General features: G+C 44.0%; 1 protein-coding gene across 9 annotated transcripts in view; it reads right to left on the bottom strand.

Moving 5' to 3' along the window:
• Window positions 1-18,363: 18,363 nt before the first annotated feature.
• The window catches only part of bcor (BCL6 corepressor), a 262,619-nt gene continuing 260,995 nt past the window's right edge, over window positions 18,364-19,987 (bottom strand). For all 9 annotated transcript variants that reach the window (XM_033033089.1, XM_033033090.1, XM_033033093.1 and 6 more), the window contains one exon: window positions 18,364-19,623. In XM_033033089.1, the coding sequence (XP_032888980.1) occupies window positions 19,335-19,623 (289 nt within the window). In that variant the 3' untranslated portion in view covers window positions 18,364-19,334. The remainder of the gene's footprint in view (window positions 19,624-19,987) is intronic.

Below are 19,987 nucleotides of genomic sequence, written 5' to 3'. Positions count from 1 at the left end.
GATTGCTTGTCGCAGTATCAACACAGATGGTCCATAGGTCTTGCCCTCACTAATCCATCTCCAAACCGCCCCTTCCTTGACTTCTCGTTCTCTTTTTTCACTGAATCTGTCTTCCAAAATGTACTACAAGCACAGTGACTTCCACAGCATTCTGACTGTGAATCAGCCACACAGATTGTAGCTGTACATGAAAAGGTCTTTATTCAGGGACGACAAACAGGCATTCTGGAGAATCCATCTCTTTCAGAGAAACTCGGGAGAATATCTCCCAACTCAAAATACATGGAGTTAAGAATAAAGATAATAGCAGGTGTTTTAATGCAATTTCAATAGGCACAGTTGAACAGTTTAATTCAATATTTTGAGTCTTGACAAATAGTTCCATGGAATTAGGCAGTCACTTTAGGAGTACATTGTAATTGACAAGATATGTCTGAATATTCAAACTCCTTGCTAGGGACCAAGTAATTCACATGGATTGTCCGAAAGCTTCTAAGGACAGACATCCCAGACAATGTTGTAAGGGCTGGATTTCAGCGTGCACAAATACTCTCAGTTATTGATTGCTCAGCTGAAGATGTCTGCTACTTGGTTTGATATAGGCTAGTTAACGCTCAATGGTTCAATGGTGCTTTATGATCACATGTGCATTGTACAGTGAAATTCTTTTGCATAGATCACACATGCACGAGTTGCCATATTTTGCCACCATTTACAAAAACTCCAAAGTCCAGTCCATGCTCTTGATGTACTGGAGCGGCCCGTGGTTCAGGAAAACCCCAGGCTGATGCAGGGCCTTCTCCATCGCCCTCGGCCGACTCAGCCTGTGAATCAGCGTCCCTTTGTGTCCACCTTTGTGTCCTGGGGGCTCTTCCTGCATCTGAACTTGAAGGCGCTGGAGGCAATACCCCGAGCCCCATTATTTTGCATTTGGCCAATGCAGATGTCAAAAAACACAAAGTGCTGGAGTAACTCAGGGTTCAAGCAGCATCTCTCGAGGACCTTACGGGGCTGTCCCACTGCGGCGACCTAATCCGCGAGTTCTGGCGAGTTTGCCCTCGACTCATACTCGCAGCATGGTCGACACGAGGTCCTAGGAGGTCTTTGCAACTCTCCTTTGTGCTCGAGAGTAGTCCCCGCGTACTCGAGGCCTCAGCTAGGTCGCGGCGAGGTTTTGAGAGGTGGGGGACGATTTCCCCCCCCCCCCCCCCCCCATTTTTTGTAATCCGGATTTTAAAACCTGGTGAAATCACCGCTTTCCGTGAGACAGTGGGGGTTGGACTGCTGATCGAGGGTGCCGATTGGACGAGAGAGACGTCGGTCAGCAGGCAATGGGGGCGGGACATGATGAGTCAGCGCGATCATTGGAGGAGGGAGATGTCGGTCAGAGGCGGAAGTAGGGGGGTGGGACTGAGGATACAGGGCGGTGATTGGAGGAGGGAGATGTGCCAAAACACTCTCGGCACAGACCTGCGCCTCATCCGCAGCCAGGATCGATCCCGGCTCTCCGGCGCTGTCCCGCCCCCACCCGAGTGCCCCCCCACCCCACGGGTGGCCAGAGATGTCGGGAGTCAGACGGGAGCTGTGCCCCCAGGCCCACAGCCAGCACGGAGAAGCAGCGCTGGTGTCCCGTCAGTCCAGGCAGGGCTGTAGGTTAACCCGGTGAGAGGCAGAGTTGAGCTGCATTTAGCGCTGGATTGTGCCTCCGAAGCCTCGCGTGTGTCTGAGTGTGCGCGCGGCCGCCAAGAAATTGTGTTCCCCCGGTCCCTTCCATAATTTGATAGCGATTTCCGTGCCTGCTTAAGGCCTACACTTTCATTTATTCTGGAAGTCTACAAAGTGCTGTTTGTTTCTTTGGGTGGGGATTTCTCAAAGCAATAGGCAAACGTTTTCAACATGTGAGAACCTTCTATTTAGCTGCAATCTGTGCTGCATGGATGGACAATGTAAAAAAAATTCCAATATCATTTCAAGAAAAAATAAAATACTGAAAGGCTCTGGGTGAAAGGCTCTGTCCTTCGATCCCTTTGTGTTCTTCTGGCCCCTTCCAATCTTGCCCTTTATCATCCCCTCCAAGATTCCGGTCACCATCAATAAGATCTAAGTTTTATTGCCTTGCGCCCCCCAGTGCACCAACACTACCAGAGAGGAAACATATGATGTGTGTTTGACGGTACTGGGACTGTACTCTCTGGAGTTTAGAAGGATGAGGGGGACCTCATTGAAACTTAAAAAATAATGAATGGTCTGGATAGAGTAAATGTGATAGATGATGTTTCAACTGGTGGGAGTGTCTAGGAACAGAGGCCATAGCCTCAAAATAAAAGGATGTACCTTTAGAAAGGAGATGAAGAGGAATTTCTTTAGTCAGAGGGTGATGAATGTGTGGAATTCATTGCCGCAGACGGCTGTGGAGGCCAAGTCATTGGGTGTTTTTAAACTGTAGATTGACAGATTCTTGATTAGTAACGGTGTCAAAGGTTAGAGGGAGAAGGCAGGAGAATGGGGTTGAGAGGGAAAGATTGATGAGCAATTATTGAATGACAGAGTAGACTTGATGGGCCGAATGGCCTAATACTGCTCCTATAACTTGAACTTATGAAAGCGTTGGCCAAGATTTTCCACAGCAAATGCAGAGAAAATGTCAAAGCTCGAATTATTATTGTGTGCTCTTTACATCAACTTCTGGCTTCAGCCAGTGCAGTCAAAGGCAACAAATGGAACTTGCTGCCAGCAATGCCCTCCTCCTCAAACTGATTTTTTTTTTGTCAGGGTCAACAAAGAGTTTATTTTTCTACAAATATTTGCAGACTATCTATTTAAATAAAAAGAATATTTTCCTTCAGAAGGAACTGTTCAGCCACATATTGTCAAAATTAATGGCAAATATTTTAACTGTCCTGAAAATTTATATTTACAAGTGTGGTTTCAATCACCCAGAAGGATACTTAGATTTTAAAAAAATTAAGTATAATTTTATTTAGAATGTGTGTGATATTTTAGATTTTCCCCAAGCCTGTATTTTTGTCTCCATTTTTATTTTGCTTTCTGTTCAATGATAAAAATGCAGTTTAATTCCAAATTTTCTTCAAACATTTTGCATTGTTGTCTCTAAGAGCTCTTCAAGATAATTGGTTAATTAGTTTTTCACCAGTCTGTTACTAGACGCTCTGGGTCCACTCTACATGGCACAGCGAGTTCGGTATTCCGACTGCGCATGCCCAGGTCATAGGTCACTAGCTATTAAACAGCCTCGGCAACGGTGGTGCTGCATTGTGCACAGGCTTGCGTTTCGTCCGTGGTCGGGGTCGGTGTCGGCTCTCCGTCGTTGCGGATGCTGTTGAGTTGCTGCTGGGCCGTCCCCCTCCCTGTTGCCTCCCGGTGAACTGTCCCTGTCCGGAGGTGTCCAGCAGCTGCAAGTCGAAGGCCGCCCCGAACAGCCCAGGGGGCGGCCTTCGACTTGCAGCTGCTGGTTCCAGCTCGGCTCTGCCTATCCCGCCGGGTTGGGCGGCAGCCCTCCACCTCCACCCCCCTACCCTCAGTCCGAGATCCTGATGAAGATGGGCGTCCACCTGCCCGGCTCGAAGACAGCCAACTCGGAGCCGCTGCTGCTGGAGTCGTCCTGGTCGGAGAGAGAGTCTGAGGACGGGCTTCTGCCGGCCATGGGCAGGCTGGGCGCCCGCTGGAGCTGCTGGTGCTGTTGGTGGTGCTGGCGGCAACAGCAACCTCCTCCCCCTCCTTTGCCAAGCCCCAAGTCCAGAGTCTGGGCCAGTTCCAACTCCAGGTCGGGGCTGAAGGCCACCCGCTGCGCGGCACAGTCGAGCACCGGGCTGGAGAAGGCTGGCGCTCTGGTGCAGGCCAGGCCGGAGCCCTCGCTCCTCCTCGGGTGGAAGTGGCAGCGAGTACCGTATGGGCAGAAGCCGGTGGTGTGGAAGGTACAGCTTGTACTTGGGGTAGTGACTGAGGGAGCGCAGCTCGGCCAGGCCGTGGGCGAACTGGCACTTGTAGCTGTAGCGGCCAATCGGGGAGTGGGTTCCTCTGGAGTTGGAGCGGGGTTGGGCTGAAGTTGGCGCTGGCTGTGGGTTCTGTGGACCTGGGGCCGCTGGTGTTGGTCCGAGCTGTCCGTTCGCCCGGCGGGAGAGGCGGAGGTGAGTGGGGTTGGCGCTTCGCACTGGGCCGAGGGGCCAGAGTCCCGTCCGTCTGGACATATCCGGCTGTCGGGGGCACGGGTTCGATCCTGGCTCCCATTCCCCCCCCCCCCGTCTCCCCCGCCCCCCCCCTCCCACCCCAGCCCCTCCCTCCAGTCTCTCCCCCTCCCACTCTCCCCCGGAATCTCTCCCCCCCCGTCTCTCCCCCCCCCGTCTCTCCCCCCCGAATCTCTCCCCCCCGAATCTCTCCCCTCCAGTCTCTCTCCCCCCCGTCTCTCTCCCCCCCGTCTCTCCCCCCCCCGTCTCTCCCCCCCCGTCTCTCCCCCCCGTCTCTCCCCCCCGTCTCTCCCCCCCGTCTCTCCCCCCAGTCTCCCCCTCCAGTCCCCTCCCCCCACCCGGTCTCCACCCCCCCCCCCGCCAGTCTCCCCCCCCCCCCCCCCGTCTCCCCCCCTCCAGTCTCCCCCCCCCCCCCCCCGTCTCCCCCCCTCCAGTCTCCCCCCCCCCCCCCCCCCGGAAACGTCACCTATCCTTTGTCTCCAGAGATGCTGCCTGACCTGCCGAGTTACTCCAGAACTTTGTGTCTATCTTTGGTACAATCTTGCACTATGGACTAAGGGCTTTGTTTTGTTTTTATCAGTTTTTTTAAATTTTGAGTATCATATCATCCATTAAGTACTGTGTTTAGCAAATTGTTATGCTGCTGTAGCAAGTAAGAATTTTTGTGTTCCAATTTGGTACATATGATAATAAGATACTCGATTTTTGAGACAATATTGTCTGTAAATTTGAGTTTGCTAATTGTCATTGGAGCCTAGGAAAGACCATGCAGTGGTTAGCTCATCCCACACTATCCTGCAGGCTAGGCTACTCCCTGGGGTATCACAGCCTACCTCAACCTATCCTTGCAGTGCCCAAGATTCCGGACAAGAAAAATCATAGGAGAAATTATTATAACTGAAGTTAGAAGAGTTTCGACCTGAAATGTCACCTATCCACGTTCTCTAGAGATGCTGCCTGACTTGCTGAGTTACTTCAGCACTTTGTGCCTTTTTGTGTAACTGAGGTTTGTCTCCCTAACTGATGGCCATTGAGATTACTGGCCCAATCTTCTTACTGTTCCCCTGCTTTCCGCTAACTCAGTGGATTAGAACCTAAATCTTCCTGCATGATACTAGCCCGCTAAACTCTGAAACATCAGGGATAAGCTGCGGTTTTGTCATGAAAGCCAGTTCTTATTTTAGTCTGTGCACATACTACAGTGAAGCAACAAATTTCAGAACAAAATTACAGCCATGGTGCTTGTCAGTACCTCCCCACTAATGTGTTGTGTTGATCGTCATTATACTTGCAAGCAATAATTTTTTGTTCTGTATTGTTCTGTTAGAAATGCAGTTTGCACCCACACACACTGTAATAAGAATGATTCTAGGTCATGCTTATCTTTTAATCTCAGTACACTCTTTCAAAACTTCAAGTACAGTCCTTAATGGTTCTCCAGAGACCACTCTCAATAAGTACACGGTGTCGGGTGTGGTTTTGCAAATACTTCAGGAAAGCTCCACCCCTGTCTCGGCCTAAGCTTTCGCAATGTTTCATAGATATTTAAGTTGGCAATGTGGAAAATATTATTATTGGAACATGTGAAATTCATGTTAATTTTATTGCCACTTATTAAAATGTGAATTTCTAGTTTGCATTTCCATTTTACCTTCTTAACTAGTGATTTAAAACACAATCCGTGATCTCTGCTGACCTGCGAGTTTTGTGGCTCGGTGCCATAATCTGGAGAAACACCACTGCCAGCCTTTCATCATCATCGTTGAAAACATTAGCGACACAGTGGCGCTGGTTTCCAACGGGAACGGTGATGGACGCACCACACATCTCTGTCCTCCAGTTCCTGCGGACTTCCGCCACTCGAAGTATAGGATTTTGGTGTGTGTGCTTTATCATCATTCCTTATGCCCCTGTCCCACTTAGGAAACCTGAACGGAAACCTCTGGAGACTTTGCGCCCCACCCAAGGTTTCCTTGCGGTTCCCGGATGTTGCAGGTGGTTGCCGGAGGTTGCAGGTAGTGGAAGCAGGTAGAGAGACTGACAAAAACCTTCGGGAACCACACGGAAACCTTGGGTGGGGCGCAAAGTCTCCAGAGGTTTCCGTTCAGGTTTCCTAAGTGGGACAGGGAAATAATGCCGACTATCCGACCATGGAGCAGGAAGCACGGGATTACATGGTACCCGTGGCAGGGGAAACCCCCCCCCCCGACCTGACCTGAAGTCCAGGATACCTTGGAGTTTATTGGTAGAAAGGCCAGACTGATATACTGATGAGGTAGCCAGTGATCCTCTGGTTAGTTTATGGGAATCAAAGGAAAATCCCTCCTATCTTCCCCCTGCAAAATACCCTGTAATCCTACCGAAGAATTCCCCAATCAAAGTTTAAAATGTGTGTACTAGGTCAGGGAAGATGGATGTCAGCTGGATATTGCTTCTACTTGCAATCCACTCCAAAGTACAGACGTGGACTTCAGGTGAAGTCCGTATTAATTTTGTTGTGATATCTTCTATGAACAATGTATATAAATAATTGACAAATACTGAGAACCTTCTGGCACACACTGGCTGCAGTTAACACCTTCAGAACAGGAAGGGAGAACATTAGGCAAAGAATCATAGAAATGCTTGATTAATGCTGTTGGACAAATGTTTACCATGCATCAAATTCCCCTGTTTTATCTGAAAATAAATAATAAAGTGCCCTCCACAATGTTTCGGACAAAGACCCATCATTTATTTATTTGCCTCTGTACTCCACAATTAGAGATTTGTAATAGAAATAAATCACATGTGGTTAAAGTGCACATTGTCAGATTTTATTAAGGGCCATTTTTAAACATTTTGGTTTCACCATGTAGAATTACAGCTGTGCCATTTCAGGACACCATAATGTTTGGGACACATGGCTTCACAGGTGTTTGTAATTGCTCAGGTGTGTTTAACTGCCTCCTCAATGCAGGTATAAGTGAGCTCTCAGTACCTAGTCTTTCCTCCAGTCTTTCCATCACCTTTGGAAACTTTTATTGCTGTTTATTAACATGAGGACCAAAGTTATGCCAATGAAAGTCAAAGAAGCCATTATGAGACTGAGAAACAAGAATAAATTTGTTAGAGATACATGCCAAACCTTAGGCTTACCAAATTCAACTGTTTGGAACATCATTAAGAAGAAATGGAGCACTGGTGAACTTACTAATCACAAAGGGACTGGCAGGCCAAGGAAGACCTCCACAGCTGATGACAGAACAATTCTCTCTATAATAAAGAAAAATCACCAAACACCTGTCCGACAGATCAGAAACACTCTTCAGGAGTCAGGTGTGGATTTGTCAATGACCACTGTCCACAGAATACTTCATGAACAGAAATACAGAGGCTACACTGCAAGATGCAAACCACTGGTTAGCTGCAAAAATAGGATGGCCAGGTTACAGTTTGCCAAGAAGTACTTAAAAGAGCAACCACAGTTCAGGAAAAAGATCTTGTGGACAGATGAGACGAAGATTACCTTATATCAGAGTGATGGCAAGAGCAAAGTATGGAGGAGAGAAGGAACTGCCCAAGATCCAAAGCATACCACCTCATTTGTGAAACACAGTGGTGGGGGTGTTATGGCCTGGGCATGTATGGCTGCTGAAGGTACTGGGTCATTTATCTTCATTGATGATGCAACTGCTGATGGTAGTAGCATGATGGAAGTGTATAGACACATCCTATCTGTTCAAGTTCAATCAAATGCCTCAAAACTCATTGGCCGGCTGTTCATTCTGCAGCAAGACAGTGATCCCAAAGCAACAAAGTTTTTCAAAGCTAAAAAATGGTCAATTCCTGAGTGGCCAAATCAATCACTCAATCTGAACCCAATTGAGCATGCCTTTTATATGCTGAAGAGAAAACGGAAGGGGACTAGCCCCAAAAACAAGCATAAGCTAAAGATGGCTGCAATACAGGCCTGGCAAAGCATCACCAGAGAAGACACCCAGCAACTGGTAATGTCCATGAATCGCAGACTTCAAGCAGTCATTGCATGCAAAGGATATGCAACAAAATACTAAACATGACTACTTTCATTTACATGACATTGCTGTGTCCCAAACATCATGGTGCCCTGAAATGGGGGGACTATGTATAAACACTGCTGTAATTTCTACATGGTGAAACCAAAATGTGTGAAAATGGCCTTTATTAAAATCTGACAATGTGCACTTTAACCACATGTGATTTTTTTCTATTACAAATCTCAAATTATGGAGTACAGAGGCAAATAAATAAATGATGGGTCTTTGTCCAATACATTATGGAGGGCACTGTACATGTGAAATATATAAGAGGATTAATTCCTTTCAGTTTATAGCATTATTTTTCAATATATCATATTAGAATAGGATATATTAAAGAAATATGTTATTTAGATTTAGGTATGCACCGTATTTCCCGGCAATGAAGACGCACCTGCGTCCGAGACGTACCCCCATTTTAAGTCGCCAAATTTTGAAAAAAGGCTGGCGGGACAGGATCAGGGGTTTGGTTTAGTCAGTACTAAAGATGTGAAACTCCTTCAAGGAGGCAACCTGGACCGGGGATCATCCATCCTTGCCTGTCCCACAATGCGCTGTGCGGTTCAGGTCTGAGGGACGGGGACTAGCATGGGAACAATCCTAAAAATCCTAGCATGGGAAAGTGGTGTAATTTGCATAATATGCAAATTAGCGTCCGCCATTAGAGAAAATTAATAATTTCTAGTGTGGTTTGTAATATAAGCAGCAATTCCAGTATCCAAAACCTTGTTTTCATGATCTGTGAACATGATGAACATATTCACAGGTTAATATTATCAGTTTAACTTGCATGATTTAGCTTTTTCAATCAGCGACAATAAAAATTGTCTGATATCTTTCCATCCGTGTGTTGATACAAACAATGGCATCTAAAAGTCATAAGAAAGCAAGCATGAAAAATTAGAACAAGCAGCAAGAAGTAAAACCGGGAATATTTGAGGTGGTGTCACCCAATCAAGATGAGAATAGCCATATTTGACATTCGTTCTCACAACTACAAATTGGCTAGTGTTCTTCGTGAAATTTCAGGCAATGTCACTCAGCAGCACTGCTGTCATCTATCTCCACCCGAGATGAATTTCCACAACTTAGACCTTTACACACTCCACACATCCATGTGCAGTCAATGGGAATACTCATGCAGGTGCATCTTCTGGTGTTGCACCTGGTCATGCAGTTACACCTGAATATCTTGGTCAACTTCGCTGGTGCAGAGGGGAGATGTGTCTGTACTGGCATTAATTGACCATCAGTGATCTTCCATCCCCATTCTTCTGGTTTCAATTGTCCAGTCTGAAAGTATACTCGCAGACTATGATACTGTTGGCGGCAATGTCTGAGGCTCCACAAATTTGTTGCTTTTTGCCACCTTCTCACAGAAATGCTTGTAGCGCAGAGCATCTATACATTCACCCTTCTTGCCATTAAAGATGTAGACTAGGGCTTTCTCTCCTGCATCAATGATATCTTTCTTTGCAGCACCCTCTTTTGTAAACAGGTCGGCAACTTGCTGGAAATCAACATTGTTCTGGACTTGCTTTAGGGCTCCTGCTTTGCCTACACCAAAAACCTTGATATTGTGTCACATCCAAGCAATGCATGTACGAAGAGTAGTCTGGAACAGATTTTCTTTCCCAAGATCTTCATTGTCTTCTTAATGTTCCATACCCTGTGGTTTTTGGTGTTGGCTTTGGTTTCAGGTTTCATGAATAGCTCCTTCTTGATTGCATCTCCATCACAGATCTGTATCATCACCAATAAGAATGGTGTCAACAACCTTGGCTGACTCTACTGCTGCCTTGGCGAGCATGATGTCTGCATCTCCTTTGGCATGAATCGTTGTGCAGCCCGCCCTCTCAAGGAAGGAACCCAGCATATGAAGAAACCTTTGTTTGTTTACTTTGTTGACAAGAAACTCATGTTTCTTCAGCTTCATCGAAGTCTCTCCTGTGAATATCACATTTGGTCCCTTGGAGATAGTTGGAATGCATTCAAAGGCTATTGAAGGTTGTTTGATGGAGAACCACTGCTACCAGTTAGACAAGTTGCCATGTTCCTGAAATTATGAAATTAATTATGAAATATTATTTTTCTCTAATGGCAGAAGCTAATTTGCATATTATGCCAATAACACCACTTTCCCATGCTAGGATTTTTTAGGACTTTTAGTAGGTGATTAGAGGACCATACTGGAATGTAGTGCAGTAAAATAAATTATTTTGCAATTAGTGGTGGGTAACCCCCTCAAATTTGCTAGATTGACTGGACTAGTGGTGCCCAGGTTGGCTCGCTTGCCCCAGGTCTGGATGCAGTTCCCAGGTCGCGAAAACTAACTGGAAAAAAATACGCCTGCGGGCCGGATGAGTTGGGGTTACGGGCCGGATCTGGGCCGTAGGTTGCCGAGCCCTGTGTTAGGCCTCATTGGGCCCCCCCCCCCCCACCCCCCCCTGTTTTAAAAGCGATTTGGCCCAAGTCTATCTTTCTTGGCTAACAATCTAACCTTCGGCCTCCAAGAAGCAGGTAAATTTTTGGGCAATAAATAGCGTCTTCATTGCCGGGAATTACGGTAATTATCATGTGCCCCGCGGTTGAGAGAAAAACGTGTTTCGTTGATATCAAATCAAATAGTACTGTACATAAATACAATCATGTAAAAAGTAAAACACAAAGAAAGATACAGAGCGCAGGATAGAGTTCTCAGCGTTGTAGCGTTACAGTTCCTGAGAGAAAGTCCAAAAAGTGGAGGCATCTTAGATAGGACATCTTGGTACAAATATGGCAGAAAAAGGTACTTTTGTTTATGATTTCATTACTTGCGAGTTATATTGAACAAACAACTTTACCAAGGTTTGACATTCTCCAGGTTTATGAAGACTGTGGGACATGTTTTCTGACCAGTGTAATAGTTGTTGAATCTTCATGTATTCACACTTATTCCATAATGTTCTAGCAGACCCATCAACTCTTTATTCCAGTTTTCTTTACATATCCCGACATGTATACTTAATAGCCTACTTCCTTCCTAGTCCAGGATCAATGATAACTTGAAGCTGGTTGATGATGGCAGAATTGGCGGTTGTCCTGGCCCTTGCCGTTTAGTACAAAGGCCACCGATCATTAAAGCTGTTGGAGAGTTATGCAATCTGTGGGTTTCATTTCCTGGCATAAAATTGAATTTGGCTCGAGTTGAGAAGTTGACCAAAGGTTGATTTTGTACATGTCGTTTTCATTCTCACCTTTTTTTAAATTAAGTTTTCAGTTAGCCTCCTTATACATGAATGCAGAAAAACATAATTTTAGTAAAATGATACACTGTAGGTGGGTGCAAATTCCAGTAATTCTCTGGTTTGTGCTATAATTGAATTCCCATGCAGCCAACAGCGAAATGAACAGGATAATGGGAGTCAGTAAAATGGCACCTGCTGCTCTTTGATAAGTGTATCAGAAAATGTTTTGCTTTTGTCACAAATATAAACTTTGTCAAAATAGAAGGTTGTTGTTAGAACATTAAATGCCATTAAATATGTCAAAACAATGAACTGCAGGTGCTGGTTTATACAAAAGGACCCAAAGTGCTGGAGTATCTCAGTGGATCAAGCAGCATCTCCAGAGAGCATGGATTGGTGACATTACAGGTCTTGACCCCTTCATCAGACAAAAATTGAAATATCAGCATTCTCCACAGAGGCAGCTTGACCCCTTGAGTTACTTGAGCAGTCTTGTGGCCATTTTGGGCACCATGTTATAGGAAAGATGGAAAGGGTGCAGAGAAGATTCACAAGAATATTGCCAAGACTCAAGGGCCTGAGCTATAGGGAGAGGTTAAGCGGTCTAAGACTCTATTCCTTGGAGCGCAGGAGCATGAGAGGTGATCTTATAGAGGTGTACAAAATCATGAGAGGAATCGATCGGGTAGACAGACTGAGTCCCTTGCCCAGAGTGGGGGAATCAAGAACCAGAGATCATAGGTTTAAGCTGAGGAGGGAAAGATTTATAAGAGCCTGAGGGGTAACTTTTTCTCTCAAAGTGTGGCGGGTGTATGGAATGAGCTGCCGGAGGAGGTAGTTGAGGCAGGCTCTCACTCATGCAGTGTACATAACTGAAGCCAAAGCCCGTGCAGGATTTACTCAGTGCTTGCCGATGTCAAGCGGGTAATATACTTGGTTCCTGAGCACTCCTGGGATTTGAAGTTTCCTCCTTGGAGAGAGACCAAGAAAATAGAATATGTGATAGATTTTTAACACTGTGTCTTCCAATGATCAACCTGAACTTGGGTGGTGAATAACATAAATACCACCTTGTATCATTTCATCAGGGTTCTGTGTTTGTGAACCGAGGCTATCATGGCACACAGGTACAGCAGTAGAGTTACTGCCTTACAGCGCCAGAGACCCAGGTTTGATCCTGACTATGTGCGGAATTTGCACGTTCCCTGTGACCGCGTGGGTTTTCTCTGATTGATCCATAATTTCCTCCCACATTCCAAAGATGTGCAGGTTTGGAGGTTAATTGGCTTCTCTAAATTGTCCCTAGTGTGTAGGATAGAACTAGAGTATGGGATAGCACGTACTTGGTGGGACAAAGGGCCTGTGTCTATCCTGTAAACTAAAAAAAATATTCAATAATATTAAAATGTTGGCAATAGTGATATTGCTCTGCGATAAAGCTAACAAAGTGATACAAAGTGCCTCAGACCGAAACGTCACATATCCATGATTTCACGAGATGCTGCCAATCACACTGAATTACTCTAGTACTGTGTGTCTTTGTTGTAAACCTGCACTTGCAGCTCCTTGTGTCTAAAAAAAGTGATGTTTTTGTCTTTTGCTTCAATGCAAGTATGGGAGGGAGTGAAGAAATAACGTGTTTTGAGCTCTGTGGTGAGTCTTCACTGAGTCTCACTTCCTCTGTTCATCAACAAATTTGGCATTTTCATTATGAACTTGGGATTTGTAAAAGGGCGATTGTCTCAATTTACTATTTTGTCAGTAATAAATGGGATGTCGGGCAGAGATTTTGGAAGTTTGAAGAGGAAATAGGTAACAATAGGTAGACCTTCTGATGTGATCAGATAAGCTGTCACATAGGCAACCAGGTGGTGGGAGAGGTGGAGTGTTGCCTATGTGACAGCCTTTGAACTGATTCTTACAAAGTATACTTGATTGTAGAATTGTAGAATTGTTATAATTGTAAAGAGTTTTTTCCTAATAGATGAGCTTTGGCCTCAGTGCGAGAATAATGAGGTAAAATATTTCCATTGATCCATTCCTCACTGTCCACTTGTTACAGTGGAGTTCAGCTTGGTCTCTATCAAACTTCTGTAAGCTATTAATCTGTTTTATTTGCTGGTTTTTACATCCTTAGGGTGTTCTTTTCCTCTGTCACTGTATTTGCCATCTTCTATCAACAAATAATCTTTGCATTATCATGACCATTTACTTCCATCTACATTTGATCATCGTCTTTGTATGTGCCTTGGCTGACCTGTTGGAGACTTACCTTTAACTTTGTTATCTCAAGACTTGACTGTTCCAATGGTTTCCTGCTCTGCTTTCATCCTTGACCTCTCCATACACTTCAGCTCATCCAAACATGACTATTTAGCCTAAACACTCTCAAATTGATTGATTGATTGAATAGCCTTGTGTGGCATTAAAGGATTGAAAATATGGGCCAACTAAATTGCCCGTCACCAGTGAGGGTAATAGTCATGGGTGTTTTGATTAGTAAGGGCATCAAATATTATGGTTACGGGGAGAATAGGGTTGAGAAGGAAAAATAATCCAGTCATGATCAAACGGCGTAGCCGAATTGTTGGGCTGAATGACCTAATTCTGCTCTTATGTCTTATGGTTTCGTGGGTGATGAGAGTAATAAACACGATGTGCAATTGTCCTACTGCTGGCAAACATACTTTAACCAGTGCTAAACTGCATTTGCAAAGCCATACATCTTCCAGCCTGCATTTCCTCCCATTCAGACATTCTACAAGAGCTCTCACACTTGTTACTAAATAAGCTCTGAATTGCAACACTTATTATTGCACTATATTTGTTATTTATTATGTGTACACACACTGAACTTTTTTTCTTCTCCCGTTACATACTGTGTTTACATATTCTGTTGTGCTGCAGCAAGGAAGAATTTCATTGTCCTATCTGGGACAAATGACACTCTCTTGACTCTTGTGTTCAAGAAGGAACTGCAGATGCTGGAAGATCGAAGGTACACAAAAATGCTGGAGAAACTCAGCGGGTGCAGCAGCATCTATGGAGCGAAGGAAATGGGCGACGTTTCGGGCCGAAACCCTTCTTCAGACTGATGGGGGGTGGGGGGGAGAAGGAAGGAAAAGGGGAGGAGGAGGAGCCCGAGGGCGGGGGGATGGGAGGAGACAGCTCGAGGGTTAAGGAAGGGGAGGAGACAGCAAGGGCTATCAAAACTGGGAGAATTCAACGTTCATGCCAACCGGACACAAGCAACCCAGGCGGAATATGAGGTGCTGTTCCTCCAATTTCTGGTGTTGCTCACTCTGGCAATGGAGGAGACCCAGGACAGAGAGGTCGGATTGGGAATGTGAGGGGGAGTTGAAGTGCTGAGCCACCGGGAGTTCAGGTAGGTTATTGCGGACTGAGCGGAGGAGTTCGGCGAAACGATCGCCCAACCTCCGCTTAGTTTCCCCGATGTAAATCAGCTGACATCTAGAGCAGCGGATGCAGTAGATGAGGTTGGAGGAGATACAGGTGAACCTTTGTCGCACCTGGAACACTGCTTGGGTCCTTGAATGGAGTCGAGGGGGGGAGGTGAAGGGACAGGTGTTGCATTTCTTGCGGTTGCAACGGAAAGTGCCCGTGGAGGGGGTGGTACGGGAGGGAAGGGAATAATTGACAAGGGAGATGCGGAGGGAGTGGTCTTTGCGGAAGGCAGACATAGGGGGAGATGGGAAGATGTGGCGAGTGGTGGGGTCACGTTAGAGGTGGCGGAAATGGCGGAAAATTATTTGTTGGGTCTTGATCTCTTGACTTGATTTTTTCATGTCTTGGCTGTTTATCAGCCTTGTTCAGGTTTGCAAACCTCCTTCACCTCTGCAACTTGTAACCCTTGTGTATTCTTTAGCTATAGAAAATCTCCTCAGTAAAACGTTGACATTTCCTGTTTATTTCCCTCTCACTCCTTTTAAAAAACTTGTTAAGATGTGCTTATTTGACCAGGTCCCGTCAAACATACTTATAGTCATAGATTGATACAGTGTGGAAATAAGCCCTTCGGACCAACTTGCCCACATTTGGTCCATATCCCTCCAAGCCTGTGCTATCCATATACCTGTCTAACTGTTTCTTAAATGTTGGGATAGTCCCTACCTCAACTACCTCCTCTGGCAACTTGTTCCATACACTCACCACCCTTTATGTGAAAAAGTTATCCCTCAGACTCCTATTAATCTTTTCCCCTTCACCTTAAACCTATGTCCTCTGGTCCTCGATTCACCTTCTCTGGGCAAGAGGCTGTGCATCTACCCGATCTATTCCTCTCATGATTTTATACACCTCTATAAGATCACCCCTCATCCTCCTGCGCTCCAAGGAATAGAGTCCCAGCCTACTCAACCTCTCCCTATAGCTCAAACCCTCTAGTCATGGCAACATATTCGTAAATCTTCTCTGTACCCTTTCCAGTTCGACAACATCTTTCCTACAACATGGTGCCCAGTACTGAACACATTACTCTAAATACGCCTCACCAACGTCTTATACAATTGCACCAAGACCTCCCAACTTCTATACTTAATACTCTGACTGATGAAGGCCAATGTGCCAAAAGCCTTTTTGACTACCCTATCTACCTTTGACCCACCTTCAAGGAACCATGCACCTGCACTCCTAGATCCATTCTGCTCTACAACACTCCCCAGAGCCCTGCCATTCACTGTGCAGGTCCTGCCCATGTTAGACTTCCCAAAATGCAACATCTCACACTTCTCAGTATTAAATTCCATCAACCATTCCTCAGCCCACCTGGCCAATTTATCAAGATCCTGCTGCAATTTTTCACAACCATCTTCACTATCTGCAAAATCACCCACTTTTGTATTATCTGCAAACTTGTTAATCTTGTTGCATATGTTCTCATCCAAATCATTGATTATACATGACAAACAGCAACAGGCCCAGCACCGAACCCTGAGGCACACCACTCGTCACAGGCCTCCAGTCCGAGAAGCAACCATCCACCATCACTCTCTGCTTCCTTCCATGAAGCCAATTTTCTATCCATTCAGCTATCTCTTCTTGGATCCCATGCAATCTAACCTTCCAGAGCAGCCTACCATGTGGAACCCAGTTACATGACAAATCTTGTCTGCAACTGCTCCCATGGAGAAAATGTGGTTGCTTTAGTTTGTTTAATTGTCATAGTCATACATCATTGAAACTGGCCCTTTGGCCCAACATGCCTATGCCAACCAAGATGCCCCATCTACACGTCCCATCTGCCTGTTTTTGGCCCATATCCCTCTAAACCTTTCCTATCCATGTATCTATCCCAATGTCGCTATAGTACCTACCTCAACTACCCCCTCGCCCCCTCCCTCAGGCAGCTCCTTCCATTTACCCACCATCCTGTGGCAAAAGTCAGGTTCCTATCAAATCCACCCCCTCTCACCTTATTTGCAAATTAATATTTGATAGGCCAGCCTGAGTGCCAATTATAGACTTTCAATCCCAGTTGGACGTCATTATCTCCAGTAAGCTGGAGTTGTACAAATGGATTGAATGATCCTTTCCCCAATTCACTTATTAAATGTTCTTCTAAAGACACTGCCAGCAGGAGAACAAATTTGAATGCTTACACATTTTATCAGTATTAAACAATCACAGATCAGGGTATATTCAAGCCTTATTGGCCTTTCCAGCAACGTGCCATGACTCAAATGACATGGTTTGAGCAGGTTCTGAAATTAAGCAAAATGATGTTTTGTTAAAGCTAATTCACAGTCTGTTAGATTGATCAGGTTTCTTACTTGTATTAAGTATAAAGATGAATGCTTGAGTTCCACAGACAAAGCAGTGTGGTGTGACTTTGTACTGTGCTAGCACATGGTTGGCTCAGTATTTGTACTCAATCATGTGTCAAATCTGGCAGTGCTGGCCTTCAGATTATTTTGGTGTTGGTATTCACAGTGCTGTACTGTTACCTAAACCATGTTATTGCACATTTCATATGAGTTTTTCATGGTATTGTTTTGCTAAGATGCTCCCTAAGACATAGCTTTGTCATTTCCACCCTTGGGACAAAGGTATTACTATCCATGCCTATCAGAGACATTTGATGAGATGAACAAGAAGCAATATGAACAAATGATAGCGATAAATATCAATAATTGATAGTGGCTCAACATTAGATGGTCACCAGCAACAGAGACAATAACATTGGATAGATTCTCTGCAAAACATCTATCCTTTGTGGAAGAAGGGAGACTTCCCTTTGGACAGTACGTTTTTGATGTACTTTTATGGAAAATCAAAAGCTCAAGAATTAGCCAAGGCATGGTAGACTTATCAACTCAACATCACACCTAAGGTCAATTCATAAAAGGAGCCAGAGAAATGCTCTCTATGATATTGGGAAGAATGGTCTATTAGAGATATTAAACATGATGTTCAGAAGCAATTTATTTTTTAACAAATTTGATAGATTTTCTAGATTAATAGATTGGGTGTAATCTGGTTACAATACTGTATGATTTTGCAGAAATCCTTCAATAAGACACTTCACAAGACAAATATGCTGGATTAAACTAATGGAAAAGCTGCAGTGTAAAAATAGTGAGCGTCTTAATATATTGAAGCATGAAATGTTAAGAGTTTTTCCTATTTAAATAATGTTGCACACAATCCTTAAAGGTATCCAGTGCAACTGAGTTGGTGGTATATTACCTAAGAAAGGTGAAGATGAAAAAGATAATTTAGAATGGGCAATTATTTTGTTTGATAATTTTGAAAGCACATACCTCTGTGGTAATTGTGGTACCTTACTTAATCACTTCCGGGCTTGCATTGTGATTGTGAGATTATACGTGTACACGAGTAATATGGCACATTATGTCCCTTTATCAAACCATGTCTTTATTACGAGACACTTTTTTTTGGCTTTTGTTTTAAGGAAAAAATTGTTTTAGTCACTGTGTAAAATATAAACCTAAATATACAGCAGTTTTACTTACAAAGTTAAACAGATGGTCTAAAATATTATACAACTATCAGAAACATTTAGTTCCCCAACATCCACAGTGTATAACTCCACTCTTGACAAAACAGATTTTATTGTACAATCCTCTAAAATCTTAAATTTCATAATTTTGTACAAAGTACAGAAAAAATATTAAATTCATTTTTAAATAAAATCAAAAAAGTAAAACATGTTTACATATATGTATAAGGGACTGGATGATGTCTGAGGGTGGTTATTTAAAAGTAAATCCAAATCAATTATTATCTGATGCAAGGATACCATTTTCATTATCTTACAAGCTGCTGGATTTTACCCAATTAAGTGTACCTGACCACACAGCAGGTAACTTTGTAAACAATAAAGTGAAGTGCCTCACCACAACCAAGCCTCCCAAACAGATTGTGTGACAGAGTCCACAGGATCTGAAAGTGGACATCATCTTAAAATCAGTGCTTCTTTAAAAAAACAAATTAAAATAAAATATTTTATCAAATGAATGTGTTTACATATGCATTGGGTCAGGAAAAACATTCCTAACTTGAGCTACTTGCCGATATGCAGAAAAATACATTTACATAAAGATAAGAAACGGACAGCATACAAAAGAAATGTATAAACAAAGAGATACTTTTCTGAAAAATTGCGTTTCCATCCAAAAAGGAATTCTGGTTTTCAAATGTACAAGAACATAGACAACATTATGTCATTTAGTATTTAGAATATCATTTATCTCCCCCCAGACACAACGATCCACATCATTTACATAATTTACAAGCATTTCTTTAAAATGTAGGCCATGAATGTAAGAACAGCTGTTAATGTGTGAGAACTGTTCCTTCAACAGTTAATTAAACGTTTCCACCTCATTGTCAGCATACAGGTATGTGACAGATGATCCCAATAAGTCCTGAAGTTCACTTGTGAATTCCACCAGCTCCAGTGTTTCTTTATTGTCATTGTCTGGAGTTTCAAAATCCTCCGGATAAGTAAAAACTTGACTCAAAGAAGCCTGTCTATAAAATTCCACCTCAGAAATGGTGGCATTTTCAATGTGAGGGAATGAGGTCCGAAAGATGCGCGCTGATACTTTCAATCTCCGTAGTACATCAGTGAATAGCAGCCAGTTCCGGGGACTGTTTTGGAGAACAAGAAAGAAACATGTTACAAGTTTTAAAATAAGCCAAGTCATTATAATGGATTGCATGAACAGTATTATAGTTTGGAAGACTGTCAACTAATGCAATATAACAGTCTCAACACCTTGCAAAACTCATTCTGACTATCCCAAAGTACATACTCTAGAGTCTGATATAGTTTCAAAGTATTATTTCAATTCTAATGTAATAAAACATTGACCAATCTGTGCAAGGAGTGCTCCTACAAACAGCAATGTTAGAATGATTAGATTTTTTTTTTAGGATGTTAAAAAGAAGGATGTCAGAGAATGGATGCTCCCCCCCCCCCCCCCCCCCTCCACAGAACCCCTCTGCCCTGAAC

The sequence above is a fragment of the Amblyraja radiata genome, chromosome 14 (genome assembly GCF_010909765.2).
Source record: "Amblyraja radiata isolate CabotCenter1 chromosome 14, sAmbRad1.1.pri, whole genome shotgun sequence".
Classification (NCBI taxonomy): Eukaryota; Metazoa; Chordata; class Chondrichthyes; order Rajiformes; family Rajidae; genus Amblyraja; species Amblyraja radiata.
This window is presented reverse-complemented; position numbering and strand designations above follow the sequence as displayed.